General features: G+C 43.1%; 1 protein-coding gene across 1 annotated transcript in view; it reads left to right on the forward strand.

The window, feature by feature from the left end:
• The window catches only part of SYNE2 (spectrin repeat containing nuclear envelope protein 2), a 155,598-nt gene that overhangs the window by 95,063 nt on the left and 42,088 nt on the right, over positions 1-18,447 (forward strand). Inside the window, exons 78-92 of the mRNA XM_069856738.1 lie at positions 415-546; positions 1,942-2,138; positions 2,487-2,619; positions 3,535-3,717; positions 4,159-4,305; positions 6,741-6,917; positions 8,678-8,833; positions 9,941-10,090; positions 12,343-12,513; positions 14,381-14,514; positions 14,803-15,007; positions 15,633-15,812; positions 16,129-16,257; positions 16,820-16,974; positions 17,296-17,443. Coding sequence (XP_069712839.1) covers positions 415-546; positions 1,942-2,138; positions 2,487-2,619; positions 3,535-3,717; positions 4,159-4,305; positions 6,741-6,917; positions 8,678-8,833; positions 9,941-10,090; positions 12,343-12,513; positions 14,381-14,514; positions 14,803-15,007; positions 15,633-15,812; positions 16,129-16,257; positions 16,820-16,974; positions 17,296-17,443 — 2,397 coding nt within the window. The remainder of the gene's footprint in view (positions 1-414; positions 547-1,941; positions 2,139-2,486; positions 2,620-3,534; positions 3,718-4,158; positions 4,306-6,740; positions 6,918-8,677; positions 8,834-9,940; positions 10,091-12,342; positions 12,514-14,380; positions 14,515-14,802; positions 15,008-15,632; positions 15,813-16,128; positions 16,258-16,819; positions 16,975-17,295; positions 17,444-18,447) is intronic.

The following is an 18,447-nucleotide window of genomic DNA, read 5'->3' on the forward strand; positions in this document are numbered from 1 at the left end:
TCTTCCTTGAAAACCCCTGGAAGGGGACATTTCAGTGCATTACTCTGACATGGGTGGGATTTTATAACTTGTTGCAGTAATTTTGGAGTGCCTGAACTGACAGGAGAGCCATTTAAGGCACAAAAATACCAGTAGCACTTTAAAACTAAAACTTTAAAAGACTCTTAGAGAATAAAAAGTTAAGTATACCACTTTAAAAGAGGAAACTTTGAAGTTATTAGAGAAGGAATTAATCCATTCATCTGTGGTGAAACCATGTCTCACTTTAATTTTTCCATATTATTCACCTATTTTTGTGTTCTGTTTCGTTAAAGTAACAGATGCTGATGCTAGAATAAGCATTAAGGACTCAGTCTTGGGTATCAAAAATGCAGATAGCTGTGCGGTATGTTAATGATGGAATATATTTTTCAGGAATGGATGGAATTTGATGATGAATGCCTGATTTTCAATAAGGAGTTAGAGGCACTTGCCTCTGCATTGCCTTCTGTGAATTTGGTTGAAGAAACTGAAGACCGATTAATTGAGAGGATTGCAGTTCTACAGGTATTTCTGCCTGTCTCTCTGACTGGTTTTCTTTGTGAATCTGTAAAGCTTTGTCCTTGTCTGTGTGTGGATGCAAGCGGAACACTTTTAAAAGCAATCATTTCACCTAATGATAATTAATTTCAGCCAGAGGCTATGAATTCATTGAAGTGGGAGTAATGAGTCTAGCTACTTTAGAACTTTTTCTTCAAATATAAATATTGGGGAGAAGGGAGTGTGCAGGCTGCCTGGATCCCAGGGAGCCTTGGAGTGAACACAGAGTCACTTCGCTGTAAGTCAGGAATGAATTTCATGTCATGAATTTAAAACCTGTGGAAGAGGAGAATCAACCCAGCACGTTCAAATGTCTGAACCCCTGGCGGCAATAGGAGGTCTGAAGGTTTACCAGCTCCTTTGAAAATCCTGAGAATTCAAAATAAGATGGTCTGACTTCTATCTGACCAAAGAGAAGAGAATTCCCGTTGTGTAGAATGGCAGATATGCTCCTGTTTTTCCCCAGCTCCATCTGATGGCAGAGCTCCGCCTCAAGTCCAGTTGGAAATATTTTATCTATGTTTCCAACACATTTGTATATTAAGACATGAAAGCAGCCTTTATGGTTGTTCTATATAAAATGTAGAAGAAAAAATGTTCAATTAAATTAGTGATGTATTGTCAGAGTGCTCTGCATTCCTCACAGGTTGGACCTGTGAAGAACTGAAGGCTATGGGTAGACCTTCTAGCAATCTTCCAGTCCTTAAAGGGCGGCCTATGGGAAAGCTGGGCGGGGTCTCTTTATCAGGGATTGCAGGGATAGGATGAGGGGTAATGGTTTTAAGCTAAAAGAGGCGAGATGTACCTGAAATATTAGGAACATGCTTTTTACTGTGATGCTGCCCAGAGAAGTCACAGATGCCCCATGCCTGAAGGTGTTCAAAGCAGGTTGGATGGGTCTTTGAGAGACCTGATCTAGTGCAACGTACCTCTGCTGTGACAGGGCAGTTGGAACTGGATGATCTCTAAAGTCACTTTCAACCCAAACCATTCTACGATTGTAACTTTCTCATGGGGATAGTCATACATTTGGACAGTGCAGCCAGATCTGATAGAGGGTGTTTGTCCATTGCCTGAGGTTTACATGTGTCAAAAAAGCCCATAGATCATAACACAGTCATTCTGGTAATGTATAGATTGTATTGGGATTTGTCTTGATCTTTCCAGAGGAAACAAAACAAAAAAAAAATTACCTCTGTTGCCTTTGCATGTAATGAAGTACAAGTTCCTTCCATTTGGAAAAGGAAATACGTGACACAGGAAATGTGAGATTAAGAAGTTATGACAAACAAATGTGTTTTCCTAGCTCTGTTTTCAGTTTTTAAAGTCGTCTTATTTTGCAAACTTCCCATACTCTGATAGCAAATGAAAAGCAGTGTTGATGAAAAGCATGCCAGGCTGTACCAGATGGTGAAAGAAGGGAAGAAATTGCTGACTGCTGTGAGCTGTCCAGAAATAAGAAGCCAGATTGGGAAGCTAGAGGAGCAGTGGTTGTCTTTAACCAAAAAAGTTGGCCATGAAGTGCACCGACTTCAGACCTTACTGAAACTCTTGGTCAGGTGGGTATAACTCAGAAAGCAGTTAGAGACATCAGCTAGCAATTAGGCTTTCTGTCAATGTATTTTCTGAAATATGGCTGTGAATTAATAAAAAACATAGGTCGGTTAACTTAGAAATGAGGAAAAGGAAAAAAAGTAGTGGTAATGGGTAACGTGTGCCTTTATTATACAGCTGATCTTCTGCCACTGTGTAGCCTTCACTTCCTGCTTACTTCTGCAGGAAAAGTATTTTGATTGCTGCTCTGGCAAAACCAGTGCATGCACGTGAGGGTTAGCTGGGAGGGTGAGAAATGTGTCCTGGGCACGGGTAGGAGATGTATGTTTGTTGGCTCTGTTTTCTCCTTGTAGCTACAACAGAGACTCAGAGGAGTTGATGAAATGGCTGGATTCTGCTCAGCAGAGGATGAACTTCTGGAAGGAGCAGTCTCTCAATGCATCACAGGATCTTCCCACCATCAGGGATAACATTAACAGTTTGTTTGTAAGTCATTTCTCCTGCCAGGTTTTGATAAGACATTGTGACTAACTGTGAAAATGTCCCCTTTGAGCGTTTCTGTATTTGCCACGACCCAGAAGCTGCCCACACAATATAGGACTGACTGGCCGAGTGCCTCCAAGGCAACCAACAACCTGTGTGGGGATCTGTGAGGATGGGAAGCCTCCAGAGATCTTCCTTCAGATGGTGAGGCCAGAGGGCATAAATCAGAACGGGATCCTCTCATAATGAGCTCCCAGCTGCAACACATCACAGCCCAGCCAGATCTCTTAAGCACCTACAGCACAATGAGGGGGTTTCTGTCTTGTTCCTGATGTCAAGTAGCAGACAGAGCAGTTCAGCCAAGCTGATGGGCCACTTCTCAACTGAATCTGGAGTGTGGGCTCAGGGAGCAGAGGGGGAGGCAGTGGGGCTGTGAAGATGGTGAGCTAGAGTGAGGGAAGGGAAAGCTGCTGAAATGCATTTCATGTCTCTGCCTGCCCTGGGTGCTGTGCTCCCCCTGCACAACTAGCCAGGAGGTTCAACCCCAGTGTGAGACCTGGCAGAGGGAGGGAGTCTTGCACGGAGGGAGAGCAAAGCATCGTGAGGATTGGACTGGTGGATGTGAGCTGGCCAGAGAATTAAGGACCGGGGTTGCTCTCGGGACCACTGTGTGAAGTAGGGGTGAGGTTATTCCCTGTCTTTGTGGGGCAAAAGGTGGTGTTCAGCATTGTATCAAGCTGGGCAGAAGAAAAGCCTTACCTGCTCCCAGAACATGTTGAGTTTAGGTTTTGTGCACTTTACCAGCTTATTAAAATTCGTTTGTTGGGGTGTTCTAGCCTGTGATTGGAAACTGGTTTGTGTTCTTTATTGAAACAGATGTATATTTACCCACTCTTACATTTCTCCCATACACCTCAGACATTTTGTAAGGAAGCTGATGAAAAGTCTTCCTTGAAGTCATCTGTGGTGAGCACTGCCAACCAGCTCTTCCACGTGAAGCGAGCTGATGCCGCAGCACTTAGGTCATCCTTGGGAAAGATTGAGCAAAAATGGGGAGAGCTGATCACACAGCTCCCAGCCATCCAAGAAAAACTTCATCAGGTAAGAACCTCTGCTGCCATCTCTCAGTTCAAGCTAAATAATTGCTTTAAAATATTGCTACTGGGATTCAGTTGGCTGCTCCACAAAGCTCCCAAAGCACCTCTTTCCTATTTAGCTATCTGTCTTGCTTTCTGAATATCTCTGGTATTGTACTGCAGTTAATTATTGCAGTGTTCTTCCTGGGCTGTTTTGCACATAACTATAATCTTTACAGTTTTATATAGAAGTTTGTTGCAATTAGAGATGATTTTATTTTAAATTTCTGAATCCATGAACTTTTAAATCACGAAGCCCCACCCTGGAGCATGGGGCTTGCTTTCAAGTTCATATCCAAGTAATTGCAATTACAGTGCCAGAGCCTTTCTAGAAACTCAGATGTCATCTGCCTTGGTGTTTCTAACAAGCAGAGTGTAGGAGATTCATTATGTGCTTTTCCCCCAGCTTCAGATGGAAAAACTTTCATCACGGGAAGCTATTGCTGAACTACTGACCTGGCTGGACCACGTGGAACAACAGCAGGGACATGAGGAGCCAATAAATTCACAATGTAGTGCTGCCCAAGTCAGGACCCTCCTTCAGAAGTACAAGGTAAATGGAAAGCTGTAAGTCCACACCTTCTGCAAGGTGTTTGGCTGTAGCAACAATGGAAGAGCCCACAGGCACTGTTGTTTTGTTTCCTTTGCTCTCAGGAGGGTTTCGTAAAGGTGCTTTAGTATCTTCCATTATAAAAACCTTTTGCTTCCATGCCTCAGAATTTACTGCCTGTCCTGCAATACTGCTACTCCTTGCTGTGCTGTAATCTCCTTTTGCTTATCCTGCCCCATCTGTCTCACTTGTGCTCTCTCTCTCCCACCTTCAAATTGGATTCAGTGATAACAGAATCACTAGGTTGGAAAAGACCCACAGGGTCATCCAGTCCAACCATTCCTATCAAACACTAAACCATGCCCCTCAGCGCCTCATCCACCCGTCCCTTAAACACCTCCAGGGAAGGTGACTCAACCACCTCCCTGGGCAGCCTCTGCCAGTGCCCAATGTCCCTTTCTGTGAAATTTTTTTTTCTGATGTCCAGCCTGAATCTCCCCTGATGGAGCTTGAGGCCATTCCCTCTTGTCCTGTCCCCTGACACTTGGGAGAGGAGGCCAGCACCCTCCTCTCTACAACTTCCTTTCAGAGCAATGAGGTCTCCCCTCAGCCTTCTCTTCTCCAGGCTAAACAACCCCAGCTCTCTCAGCCGTTCCTCATAAGGCCTGTTCTCCAGCCCTCTCACCAGCTTTGTTGCTCTTCTCTGGACTCGCTCCAGAGCCTCAACATCCTTCTTGTGGTGAGGGGCCCACAACTGAACACAGGATTCGAGGAGCGGTCTCACCAGTGCCGAGTCCAGAGGGAGAATAACCTCCCTGGCCCTGCTGATCACGCCATTTCTGATCCAAGCCAAGATGCCATTGGCCTTCTTGGCCACCTGGGCCACTGCTGGCTCATGTTCAGTCGCTGTCAGCCAGCACCCCCAGGTCCTTCTCCTCCAGGCAGCTTTCCAGCCGGACTTCTAGCCTGTAACACTGCTCAGGGTTGTTGTGCATTTGGCCTTGTTAAACCTCATGCCATTGGTCTCTGCCCAGCGGTCCAGCCTGTTCGGATCCCTTTGGAGCCTCCCTACCCTCCAGCAGATCAACACTTCCACCCAGCTTAGTGTCATCTGCAAACTTGCTAAGGGTGCACTCGATGCCTTCATCCAGGTCATTGATAAAAAGATCGAACACGTCTCAGAGGTCTTTTCCAACGTGGTAATTCTATGATTCTATGAAATTATAAACTGTGTTGAGCAGGAAGACAGACTCTGGGTTTTTGCTTTGCTTTCATTGGCCTTTTTAACAAGGAATACCTTGTAATTTTGGATTTGTGTAGCCAGGATCCATTTAACCAGAAAACAGGGCTTTTGAATGTTGTGATTCACCAAAAGAGATGACCTGCTAGGAAGCAGGGGAAAGATGAATGTCCCTGCAGAGAGAGAGGCCACAGCACACTCTCAGCTCTCTTCAGTTGCTGAAGAGCCAATGGCAAAGGCCGATTGCCCCAGCCACGGGAAGGATTCAAGCCATGCTCATGCCTTTGTAGATTCTGGGGAGCCCAGACTCAGGGCACGGATCCCTGCAGAGTCATATTTTGCTTTACCCTTGCAGAGCTACCAAGCAGTGTTCTGGGCTCAGACAGGACAACAGTTCTCAGTCTGCAGCTGTGCTTCTCAGGCACTTTGATAGTGCTCATCAAGGAAGTGCCAACATAAGCATTCCTTTCAGAGTGCCTTAGTGAAGCAGGTATATAACATGTTGATCTGTATCAGTTGGATTTGGAATTTGGAACATGTAGGCGAGGTGCTATTTTTAACCCTTTGGATCTTTAGAGGTTTGTTTGTGTGTGTGCCTTCTGCACTTGTCAGCAACGTGAGCTGCGTATGCTGAGAAGAAAGCTGGGATGAGGGTCATGAATTCCTACAGAGAAGCAGTTATGCCTCCAGGACCTCTCCTGTGGTATTCCCTGGTGACATTTTTCTGGGTACTACAAGATACAATGAAAAGCCCTTTCCTCCCCTCCTCTTCTAAGGCCTTATGAAATAATAAGGCATTTTCTTACGTTGTTCTCACTTTGTGTGTAGCTTCTCACTCCTCCCTGTGGGCAAGGACATCAGTGCCGGAGGACACATTTTCCCTCCCTCGTATTCTGATTTTCTGTTTTATTTTCTGTTCTGGCACTAGCCCGTTTTGCCTTGGGCTATCCACAGAATGGTAGTGATTTTCTGCAAAAGTTTCAGTGGATGGAAGTAGTTCTACAAATATAGAACTGTAAAAATTGAGAATTATTCCTACAGCCACATCTCTTTCAGAAAAATATCTTGGGCCGTGGCTCCAAATAAGCCATGAATGGCCCATAACTGTGCCTTGAAGCGTCACTGAAACCAGTCAGATTTAAACTACAAAACTAATTGTTCAATGTTTTTGTTCTTTTTTTGTTCTTTCCTCTTCCAGGAATATATGATGGGAATGAACTTTAAACAGACGATGGTAGATTTTGTTAACCAGTCACTCTTGCAGATGAGCACTTGTGACGTGGAGAGCAAGCGTTACGAAAGGACAGAATTTGCTGAGTGTCTTGGAGAGATGAACCTGCGGTGGCACAGGCTGCAGGCGTCTCTGAACAGAAAGGTTTGATTGAGTACTCATTACTCTCTCTCACAACTTTGATCTTACCTGTGACAGTGCTCTGTATTTACAAGCGGCCTTTCTCTTTGTGTCTGAAAACACCATTGAACACAGCGATGAGACTCCCTGTGCTCTGTGCTGTCTGTCCATCCTACTGTCCTGTAGGCAGCCTGTGGACAGGTTCTGTAGCACATCCGTGGTGGGCAAGCACTCAAAGCTCAGCAAGTTCTGGGAGCATAAAGTCTCCTGCAACTTGCAGGGAGGGAAAATAAACAAAATCTGTTCTTCATGACAGCCTGGGAATTACCCTAGTTGACTGTAGTAGGTGAGTCCTCGTATGAAGAAAATACAGTCAGTGACATGTCAACAAAGACCTGTGAAAGAGGAAGAATTTGAGGTAGTGTCTGCAGGGGAAACTGTTACTGAAATCTTTTGAAGCTTTGGGGTGCCATGAAGGTTTAAGCATTTAAAACTCAATGGGAGAAAACACTGGATGGGTTGTGGAAAGGAGAGGTGCTACACTGCTTGGTACAAACAGCCTGGCCCTGCTCAGCAAACACGAATAAAACAAACAGCCTCTCCACGTGGCACATGATGGGAATGAGAAATAGGGATATATCCAGCTTAGCAACCATTTTTCTGTTGTAGCAGTTGGATTTGCCAAAAATGTAATTATTAAGTGCGTAGTGTTGATAGCCGTATTCAGATGGGGACGTATGACCCTGTTGAAAAAACACATAGTGGGAATCTGTTCCCAGCCCTGCTCCAGCCCTCGTGGGTCACTGGAAATGGGTTACTCTGTGTCCGTGTCCTTCTGCAGTAATGAAATACCCTTGCCCAGTGGAGTGCTTTGAAGATCATCAGCTGAAAGGCAAATTGCATGTGTAGACGAACTAGACCAGCACATCTTCTGTGTTTCTCTGTAGAAAATGTGCTTTAGACAGTGCCTCAGAATTACTTTACTCTAGTAAGACTAGAAATAATCCATGCGTCCAGAATTACGGTGCACACAGTCATTAATACGCGTGCCCACAATAGCTAGTGTGGCTCATGAGATACGGAAAAGACTGGTGGAAGTTTAGCCTCCCCAAATGCAACCATGAGATGGCTGCAATGAATCCTTCTACCAGAACATTCCTCCTCCTTCTCTGTTTCTCTCCCCAACTTACAGGGCTTTAGGAGAAGCTGCCCTCTCTGAATGCAGATACAAAGAACACTGATCAAATGGAAAATTCCCAAGTTTTCTGACTCAGAAAGTCTTCTAGAAACATTTTCAAGTAGAAAATTACCTTCCTGAGTAACTGGAAATTTCTGTTATTATAAAATTTCGGTTCTATGGGGGAAAAAGTTGCCTTATTTAATAATTTTCAAGAAACCAAATTCTAGGATGTAATGGATCCCGAGGGCCAAAATGGAAAAGAAATTACTTGGGGTCCCTTTCTTATTAGTAATTTTGTTCATGGGTTTTAGGGACAATGAGGTTTTCAGACTCTGAATGAGTGTGCCCATGTAGCCCGGAGTCCCCCACCTTGTCAGGTCTGCATGTTGCCATCTCCAGAACCCACACTGCTTTATTTCTTTCCCAATGAAAGGTCAGATACTAAAGAGTCGGCAAAATGTTTTAGCTTTTCCTGTGAAAATATTTTCTCTAAGTAATGTTTTCAGTGTAAATACTGTAATCTCAGATTTTATCATGGAGAGGGGAGCCCTGTTTCTGCCCACCTCTAGGTTTAAGTAAGTTAAAGTAGTTCTGTAACTTTCAGATACAAGACCTGGAACACATTTTTGAGGATATTACTGAAAATGAGAACAAAGTACAGACTCTACGCAACTGGCTGGAAGCTCAGAATGATCGACTGAGACCTTTACAAACCCCAGCAAGTCTGATCTCTGCACAGAACACATTAGATGATTGCAAGGTAAAGCACTATACTTGTGATATTCTTGTACAAAACATATAGCACCTTGCTGAATCCAGACTGAAGAACTGCACAGATTTTAACAGGAAAAAGCATGGAGGAACTTGCCATTTCATAGAAAAATACTACAGTGTAATTTTAGTTAAAGCATGTTAGGTTCAAGTGATAAAGAGCCAGATCCAGTTTTAATGTGAATTGCTATTTTATGATTTTTCATCTAACCGAAGATACAACTGCTCTTGTTCTGTGGTATTTAGTGTGTTGTGTGGCAGTAATGTAGATCTAATTCTGAGATGCCTCCAAAGGAAGTGGTTCTCTGTTCAGCAGAGCCATGGCAAAAGCTGTCAGTTCTTTTAGTTTGAAGAGCTCTGTGGTGGCCGTATTGTGCAAATTGGAAAAATAGCAGCTGCAATATACTTGTGCCCTAGAATGTATTCTCTGTGCACCAGCCTCAAGAATCTGAGTATACTTTGGCTTTATTGTGGTTTTGTAGGCATCAGCTCCCTCAAAATTAGTACTGATGCAGCCAGCATCGACTTCTATTACTGGAATATTTGTTCTTTTATTGCCATGGTTATAAGCCCTCTCTTGTAGTAGGCTGCTTTTATTGCCTAGAGTGCTGTTACACACCAAGTTACAGAAGTTTCTAGAATCTGGATGTCAGGGACTCAAATTGCAAAATCAGTTCCTGTCTTACTATTGTCTGCTGGAACAGACATGGACTCGAACGCAAACCCACCCAAGGAAAAGTTCTGCTGCATTAGCAGAACTTTTTTGCAGTTGGAGAAGTATAAAGAGCCTGCACGGTGGCTGAGGAATTAGCTCCTGATGATTTCCTTCCCAAGCATGACGTCCTGTGCTTGTGCTGACACTAAATGGACTGATTCTAGCTCTGCCTGCAGGAGACTGTCTAAAGCAGCCACTGTCCTTTTGAGCTCCTGTAGAGCAGCTGTTCTGTATCAGAGTTGAGATGGTGGTGTTGCACGGCTGAAGAATTAGGCAGAATTGATTTTAAGCTCCTCACACAGGTTTTCTCTGTGGTCTCATTAAAAGCTCTTATTTATCTTCCTTTTTTACTTTTTTTTTTACTTTTTTTTTTTCGTTTAGGAGCTAGAAAATCAACTCACAACTAAATCTAAAACTCTTGATGAGCTCAAACAGAGTTTGGCTTTGAATGGTAGTGCAGAACAAACCCCAGAAGCTCTGCCTCCCAGGATAGCTGAGCTGTGTGAGATGATGGACAGCACTGTAAGCCAGGTAAAAGCTTAATTTGCATTCAGATTTCCTCCAGACCCTGTTCTTACGAGCAGTGTTATTAATTCTCTTCTTGGGATGCAAAGTATTCCTTACTCTTAATCTTAACCTTCCTAAGAACTTCCTTTTAAGTCTGTACCATAAAGTAAATTAATGTATTTCCAGGGTTGAGAGAGAAAAAACAGTCAAATTTCTAAGTAGTTTAGGGGGGAGGAGGGACAGACCCCCATCTGCAGTTTAAGAAATGAAGAACAAGTGCTGCTATTTTGTCAAGCTGCAAGCGGAAACCTTAAACTCTCTTATTCGATGTGTTTCTCTTTCATGCCCTGGTCTTTCTTCCCTGTAGTACGCTGATGGAAGCTGCCTATTCCTGCCCTTTTCTCACTGTAGCTTTTACATCTCCCAATTACTCTTTAATCCACACACCTGCATGGCTTTCACTGTCCTGAAATCCTAGGTAGTGTCTAATTCCTTCAAGGAGAGTCTGGCAGGTTGGTTTCCCATGCAAATTAGCTCCCCAGGAGTTTGCATTTATAGTTAAATTATCTTGGTACTTGAAATTTATCTTTTTTTATCTTGATGTAAGTGATAGATGCAGAAGATATAGTAATGAGTATATTTATGGATTTGAATTTGTGATAATAACCATATACCATAGAGGATTGTACTTAATACAGTGATTGGGTTTATAATTAAGATTCCCCTACACTTTCTATTATAAACACTTTGCTTTTGTTCCTCAAAACTTTGGGAAACCAGTACCCTTTTGCTTGAACTCTTCCAGACCAGGTGTGGGTCCAGGACGGGTCTGCTGCTTGTTTTAGGTTTCAACAGAAACTATGTGGCTTTTTCTTACCAAGAAAGCAGAGACGTTTTTATGTGTGTACAGGATGAAAGGTTTTCCTTCCACTGTAGAGCTGGGGATTGAAATTGGCAGGATTGACAGCCTAGTGCTTTTTTCTTCTTGCAGGCACCATGCCAAGGATCACATTAGTTTGAGTATTTTTGTGACTTAAGTATGGAACTTAAGAGCAGCAGAGTGTTCTTAGAGCCTAGTTGTCTGCATGTGCGATGAAACCGAATGCAGCTTTCCTCCCGTGGCTCTCAGCAGAGCCAGGCTGTGATTTCAAATACAGGTCTAAGGGGACGTGAATCTTTGATTGTATTGTCCGTAGGTTGATCTCAAGACTCTGAGCCTGTGGCCAAGAGACTTTTCACAAGCACAATGTCTTTCCGTCTTCCTTGTGCGGGCGGTAACTAGCCTCAGGCTGCAAAAAGCAATTAGACATTCCTCCCACCTATACCATGATTCAAATAAGAATAGGGATGATTAACCCATCTACTCCTGCGTGCCTGGAACTAGAACATTAGAATACATTGATCGATGTTCAGTCTCTTTAGCGTGCACTATTCTGTAAAAAAGTCTTCATCTTCCATTGTGTGGAAACAGTCATACCTGAGACTAGACATCTGGCTGTGCCAGGTTCCATGGAGACATGATTGTTTGCCTGCCTGGATTTCATGCTCTTCTCAAAGCATCTGGTACTGGCATGACTGAAAATAGATACTGAAGTAGATTAGTGTTTTGTTTAACCCAGGACAAGCCTTAGATACTGACTGATACAGAAGGATACAAATGACATTTCCCACTGAAGAAGGACCCCAATATAGATTAAACAACTGTAATAGTGAAAGAGGTGTAGAAAACAAAGAGGATATCAGCCATTTAATTTTATATGAGAATCTTGAAGTTCCTTGTCTGCGTTTCAGGTGGACCTGCATTATTAGGGCACCATATTATAAGAGGCATGATAGCTCCTCCAGAATATTGTAGTAGCATCTTCTTCCATCCAAAAATGATTTCTGTTCAGATTTTCTTCAAAAGGAGAGGTGGTCTCTGGATCAAACTTTCTGCTTCCTAAGAAGATGAAGTCTCTCACCTTCCTCCCATTTCAGATAGATTTAGGCAGGGAGGAATTAGCAGTTCATTATTTCAGTACTTCTTCCTTTTAGGGAGGTTCTGTAGTTATGGGTGACAGAGCGGTGCTACCTTGAGTTCTGGTTACATTTTTATTTCTAGCAAATTCTTGTACTTCATTCTAAATACTGTTTATGGCTTGAATTAAAACCTGCATAATTCCTTACCAAACAGCAAAATACTCCCAGCTTGTGAAATTCTTGTGGATTGTCATGGAGTGAGCGTTGAGCTTAGATTTTGTTGTCAATATAAAGTGATTTATGTGGTTTGTTTGCAGATTGCACAATTAAAGACATCGATGCAGTCAATACTGGAGCAATGGAGAGCGTATGATGAAATTTATGCAGAAGTCAACCTGATGACAGCGAGGTATTTGTACTGCATAGACCAGTGCAAACCTTCTGTGGTGTCAGTGGATGCTCTGAAAAACCAGGTCAAAAGTCTTCAGGTAGGTCTACAGAAGTTGTCTTTTTTCTGTACTCCCTTCTATGCTTGTAAACAAACAAACAAACTCCACTGAAAAGAAAAACAGAATAATTTATTTCAGCAACTTCCTCTTCATTGTAGTGCCATTCAAGTCAATTGAATGGGGATTTTTTCAGTCTCCAGAGGCACTGAGGACTACTATTAAATTTCTTTGTTAATTTGGCACATTAGTTCTTTGCTCCAATTTAGGTACCTAGGTTCAAGAGAGAAGTACAGGTCAGCTGCTACCATGCCTGCCTTAGTGTGGACTAGCCAGCCCCCAGTTTTGAATCGCAGAGATCCCTTGACATTTTACTCTTCTGCATGTGCTGGAAGGCATCGCCATATGAATCAGCAGATCGTCATGCTCCCTTGCACTACTGAGTCCAGACGGACATGTGCACTCCACCACCATGCCTCGTGCTAATGTCTACTCAGTTCATGTCTAATCCACGTGGACAGCAGGAATTTTGGCTGTAAATAGAGCTGGCAAAGGAAAAGCTAATGCCATCGCTGTGTGTGTTTGCCTAAAGGTTACTCACTGTCCAGGTGAAAGATCTTGGTTCTTGGCTCATTGAGCAAATTTCCTTTCAACCCTTCACTTCTGCTTCCCAGGGAAATGCTGTAGCATAACCTGGAAGGAGATGGCAGTGCATTGATTCTGGGACTGAGCGCAGAAATGAAGGAGACCTGAGAGAAAATTGGTGAAGGGACCGTGTCTCTAAACCTGTGATGCGAATGCTCCACTTGGGGTACTGTGGCCCAGCCGCTGTGTCAGTGACCGCTGACGTGTCGGGCATTAAAGCATTACTTGCATTAAAACATCTTTCCACATACAAAGAGCCTGGGAGTGAAGGTCCAGGACCCAGGGTAGCCCTTCCCAAAAGCTGTGGCTTGACTTGAGTGGGTGCAGCAGCCCTAGGTCAGAGCAGAGGGATCCCTGAACCCAGTGTTTCCAATTGCTCCAATGCAAAGTCAGCTGTGCAGTCGCCCTCCAGAGAGCTGGAGCTTCCTGTGCAGCCTCTGAGTGAGGCTGGGCATAAATGCCAGGTGTAAAAGCTCTGGGTTGTCCTGCTGCCCTGCTTGGCTATTTCAGAGTTTAAGTGGGGCATCTAGAGTGGGCAGGCAGGCTGGCCCCAGGTCTGAATGTTTCACACATGCAGCTAAAATCCCCTTACCTGACTTTAAACGAGCGTTGAATGCTTTGTAAGCACTCCCTGTTTCAGTCTAAATAAGGTCTATTTTGGTTTATTTTCAAGTTTTATTAAGAGTGGCGCAGGCCAGCTTGAGGCTGTGATTCCCAACTACGTGTCTCTCAGCAATAAAGCCTGCATAAGCGTTTCCACCCTCACATGGGGGCACGTAATAAATGGAAGGAACTGGGGCACCTTTTACCTCCTTCCTTCCATCACCCTGTTTATTTTTAATCTGGATCAGTTCACAGATATGATCCATGGCAGGGTTCTGCATGGAGGGGGAACACTCAGCTGGAGACAGGAATTGTCAAGCCAGCTTTACTACCAGTAGAAATATCCCTGAACTTAAAATGGACACGTTTTTGGTTTCTAGTGAATTAGTTTAAACAGATTGAGGCTGTGGGTTGGTTAAATGTGGTGTTTCTTTAAGAGCAAGTGAATGACCTCAGTTTAAAATAGGCCTCTTGAATGTTTTTTTGACTTGGACCATTCCTCCTGTCTTTCAGCCTCCTAATTCTTAAGGTCAGGTGTTGCATTTTTCGCAGATATTTTAATCTGTACTGCCTTGTTGCTGCCTTGTCCCTACCGGTCTATAGGGGAAGCTGTACTTAGGTCATTCATCTCCACACCTAATTGCCATAATCTCTTTTGCAGTCTCTTCAAGATGAATCTGAGATCAGTGAAGAAAGTTGGGCCAAACTCCAAACTGCTGCCAGTAGCCTGAAGAAGAACTGCTCACCCTCCTTTGCAGAGATTGTTGAACAGAAGTGCACAGAGGTACACACTAGGTAAGCTTGCAAAAAAGACCCCTAGTTATTAGCATTTTAAATACAAAAAAAACAGTGTTGCTGAGGCAGGACTTGGAAGTCTGTCACATTTTTAAATCTGTATTAATATGCCTCACCCGTGTGAGGAGTAGCTGGTGCTACCTGTTTTGTGATGGTCACAGAGCACAAAATGGGCTTTCACTAACATGCATATGAGTGCAAAGCAACTCCCACAGGAATCCTACATGAAATCGTATTCTGGAGGGGAACCTACTAGGAAAATGTTCTTATCCCTTGATATGCTGGCAGGTGGAACTCAGTAAATGAAGACCTCACGGATCAACTGCGGGCAGCGCAAGCGACCCTACAACTTTTGGAGCCCCTTGATACTTCATGCACTGAGGCAGCAACCAAGTTACAACAGCTCGAAGAGCAGTGCACTCGGGTCTTGGATGCTCATGTGCCTCAGGAAGACACTGTAGAAACCCTGAAACAGAGGATACAGGATCTAAAGGTAAATGAATACATTTCTGCTGCCTGGTACAAGTCAAGATTTATTGTTGAGAAACAAATTGAAAGAATGCCTTCTTCCCCTCTTCTCCCTCAAACCGGTCAGTGGAAAACATGATATCTGTGCAGTTTTTCCATTAACAGACACCTTTGTATTTCTTTTAAATACTTTGGCCAGATCCTGAGACCAAACCAAGCCAGTTAGCACAGGATGAGAAGAGAGCAGAAGGGAGCAATCGTATCCCGCCTCTGCCTCTTTCTGCTCTGTACAGAGAATCAGGCCTGTGCTGGAAGGAATCATTAAACCAAAAGTTATATACTTTATGGGGCACTGCTTCAGAGGAGAGATAATATCTACGAGAACAATAGCTGGGGGGAAAAAGACCAGTTTCCCAGAACACAGGACCATCTTGAGGTCTTCTATAGTCCTCCGATTGCTTTTATCTGGGTTTGGTACTTTCTTTGGCCTGGCCCGCTAAGTTTACAGATTTCTGATCTCATTAGATTATTCTAAATAATTCTGACTTTAGGCAAATGAGATCTCATGCTGAGGCCATGTGATTTCTCTCTTTCAAGAACGATGATCTTGTTCATTTGCTGACTTTTTTTCTTTACGCTTCTCTCATCAGAATTTACAGCACGGCCTTGAAGACATACTAGTATTTCGTATTGAGATTTCTTCGCAGGCTGATTGGATAAAACAGCAGGCTGGATCAGCTGCGCAATCCTTTCTTTTGGAGAAGCTCCAGCCGCTCCAGAAAGCATCCTATTTGAAAGAGATTTTGCAGAGGAAGATAAATGAATTTGAGGTATTTTTTTTTTTAATATTAAATTAGCTGTCAGTGTGAGGTAACTTCTTTACTACAGCCTTGGAGTTCTTGGATTGAAATGAAATTTCAGAAAATGAAGCTTGACAGTATGATCAGCTGTATAAGGAATTAATACATGAGGCCAGAGGAACAGGTGCAGGAAGGATTTCAGCTTTCTTACCTGTTTGTGTTGCTCTAACAAGCCTGCAGTTTGCATTTGACTGTTGTTTTCCTGATGGTATTGCTTATTGTTCTTTTTTGTATACTGACTGTGTATTAAATAATAATTAACGTAAGTATGCAATATTCACCCTAGTGCAATCTTTTACAACTGGAGGATTTCCAGAGCTCCCTTGAAGCGCTGGAGGGTCATGTCAAGAACTGTACGGACAATTTTGATAGTTGCTGCTTAGAAGGAGAAACAGACAACTCAGAATTGCTTCTGGTATGTTTGGTTTCCCAAGTACAGAAAGATACATACTCTGGGTTTTAGAGTCTGTAGAATACCAGCTCTCACTTACTTCAAGAAATTCCTTGGGTCCTAAGCATTCTAGTTACAGCACTTCCATTGGAGTAACTATAATCTCGTCCAAAGCACAAATCCCAGTGATTTAAATTCATAAAATCTCTAGAGATGCATTGCAGGCCAAATGGCTTCATGGAGGGGAGGAATATCACATAGATTTAGGGTTGAGGGGAGATCTTTTTCCCCAGCTTTGCTCTGGAGCTACCCAGTTGCCCTCAATGTAGGGTACAAAGTAATGCTGCAAGTAGAGCTCTGGAGTATCTGTTCAGTATTGGAAAAAGGAGCCCCGTGTAAGGCAATTATGACTTTTTCCTTCCTATATTCTTTGAAGTTAACACAAAAATGTTGGGGGGGTGGTGTTCAGTTAGCATTTTGGATGCATAATATTTAGAGGCTTCCTACAGAAGAGGCTTCTGTATGTCTTGGAAATGAAAGAGAGGCTGTATTTTTTGCAATTAATTTGGTTTTTTTTAACTTCCAGGCTTACACACTGGAGCTTGCTGCACTTTCTCCAAGCATAGAGAGTTTGAATGAAGCAAGCATTAAGGTGCCACTCAGTGACTTCACCCTGAAGAAAATCCAGAGCCTGACTTGGCAGTGGAGTCAGAAAACAGCAGCTGCTCTGGAACGCTGCAGGTCTGTAATGTAAACAAAAAGTTACCACTAACCATTTCCTTTTCTATGAGCATGGGAAGCCTTACAATCTGTTCTCAGCTTTCTCAGGGGGTTTTTATACTGAATTCCTGTCCTTTCAGTTTACTCCAGATTATTCAGTGACTATTTGTAATCCAGGTCACTTGAAGCAAAAAATCAGGACATTTATAGGTGAAGAAAAGGTAGCAAAGTGCCAAGCAAAACCCTGCTATGTTAGTGTTACTAACATTAGACCGTATGCAAACATATCCAGGAAAACAATGACCAGCACCATAGTTTCTGATGATTTCTTTTGTTTTCCAGTGAGTTGCAGGGAACTCAGAATGATGAAAAGAAATTTTTACAGAAATGTGAAAACTGGATGAAATTCCTAGAAAAAATGAAAGAAGCGTTAAAAGCGGATATTCCAGGACAGCTGGAAGAACTGCAGGATCAACAGGGAGTATATGAGGTAAAGCTATCTCTAAAAATAGAAGCATCTTCTTGAATGGTGAAGGAGTAGGGAAATGACTAGAAAATACTATGCTTTTTGAAATCAGATCTGGAAAGAGTTTTATAGAGCTTTTCACTCTTTTGAAATGTGGCCTTGTATTTATTCAGAGGAAAACTTGGAAATGTTAAAATCCTTTTCTGAAATGAATAGATTCCTTTTTGCAGGGAAAAGTCATTTAGGGGAGTGCATCCTCAGGTGTTACATGGTGTAGATTTAGGGGTTGTCCTTTGCAGGGGCAGGAGTTGTTCTCAACGATCCTTGTAGGTCTCTTCCAACTCTGGACATTCTATGGTTCTGTGATAATGGGAGTCCTATATTTCTCCAGGCCTGAGGTTACTCACGTATCTGCTTGCCCTATAGCACTGAAGCCTGTGGCATCTAGCTAGACAGTTTGCTGGTGATCTGGCAGGAGCTTTAACAGTTCGTGGAAGAACTGTGTTTAAAAAAAATTCTTTTCACAGCAGATTTCTGCTACAGTTGTTAGATTTTGGTGGAAATCTGTTCCACTGGCATTTTCCAAACACTTGCTGTTATAGAGAGAGAAGGTGCTTCACGTGTGTCTTACAGTATCTGTTCACAGAATCACAGAATCATTAGGTTGGTAAAGACCCACAGGATCATCGAGTCCACTCATTCCAGAGGAACATTCAGAGGAGAAGGTACCTGGCATGCTAGCAGTAACATGTGGATGCAATTCTAAGGGAAGTGTCTATCTATAGACTTTGAACTAGTGTCAGGAGGATGGAAAACCAGCCAAGGTAAAGAAAAAAAATCATGTGGGAAATGCTACACGTGATGAAATGTCAGAGGGAGCTTTGTGTGCTCAGAGCAAACCAGAGCTTCACGCTACCTGAAATACTGCTGCTAAGTCCATGAAGCGTTAGGTCTCACCTGCTAAGTGATGTTCATTAAGGTCCACAGAAATGTAGTGTTTCTTTCACTTAGAACTCTCCAATTCCTTC

The sequence above is a fragment of the Phaenicophaeus curvirostris genome, chromosome 5 (genome assembly GCF_032191515.1).
Source record: "Phaenicophaeus curvirostris isolate KB17595 chromosome 5, BPBGC_Pcur_1.0, whole genome shotgun sequence".
Lineage (NCBI taxonomy): Eukaryota > Metazoa > Chordata > Aves > Cuculiformes > Cuculidae > Phaenicophaeus > Phaenicophaeus curvirostris.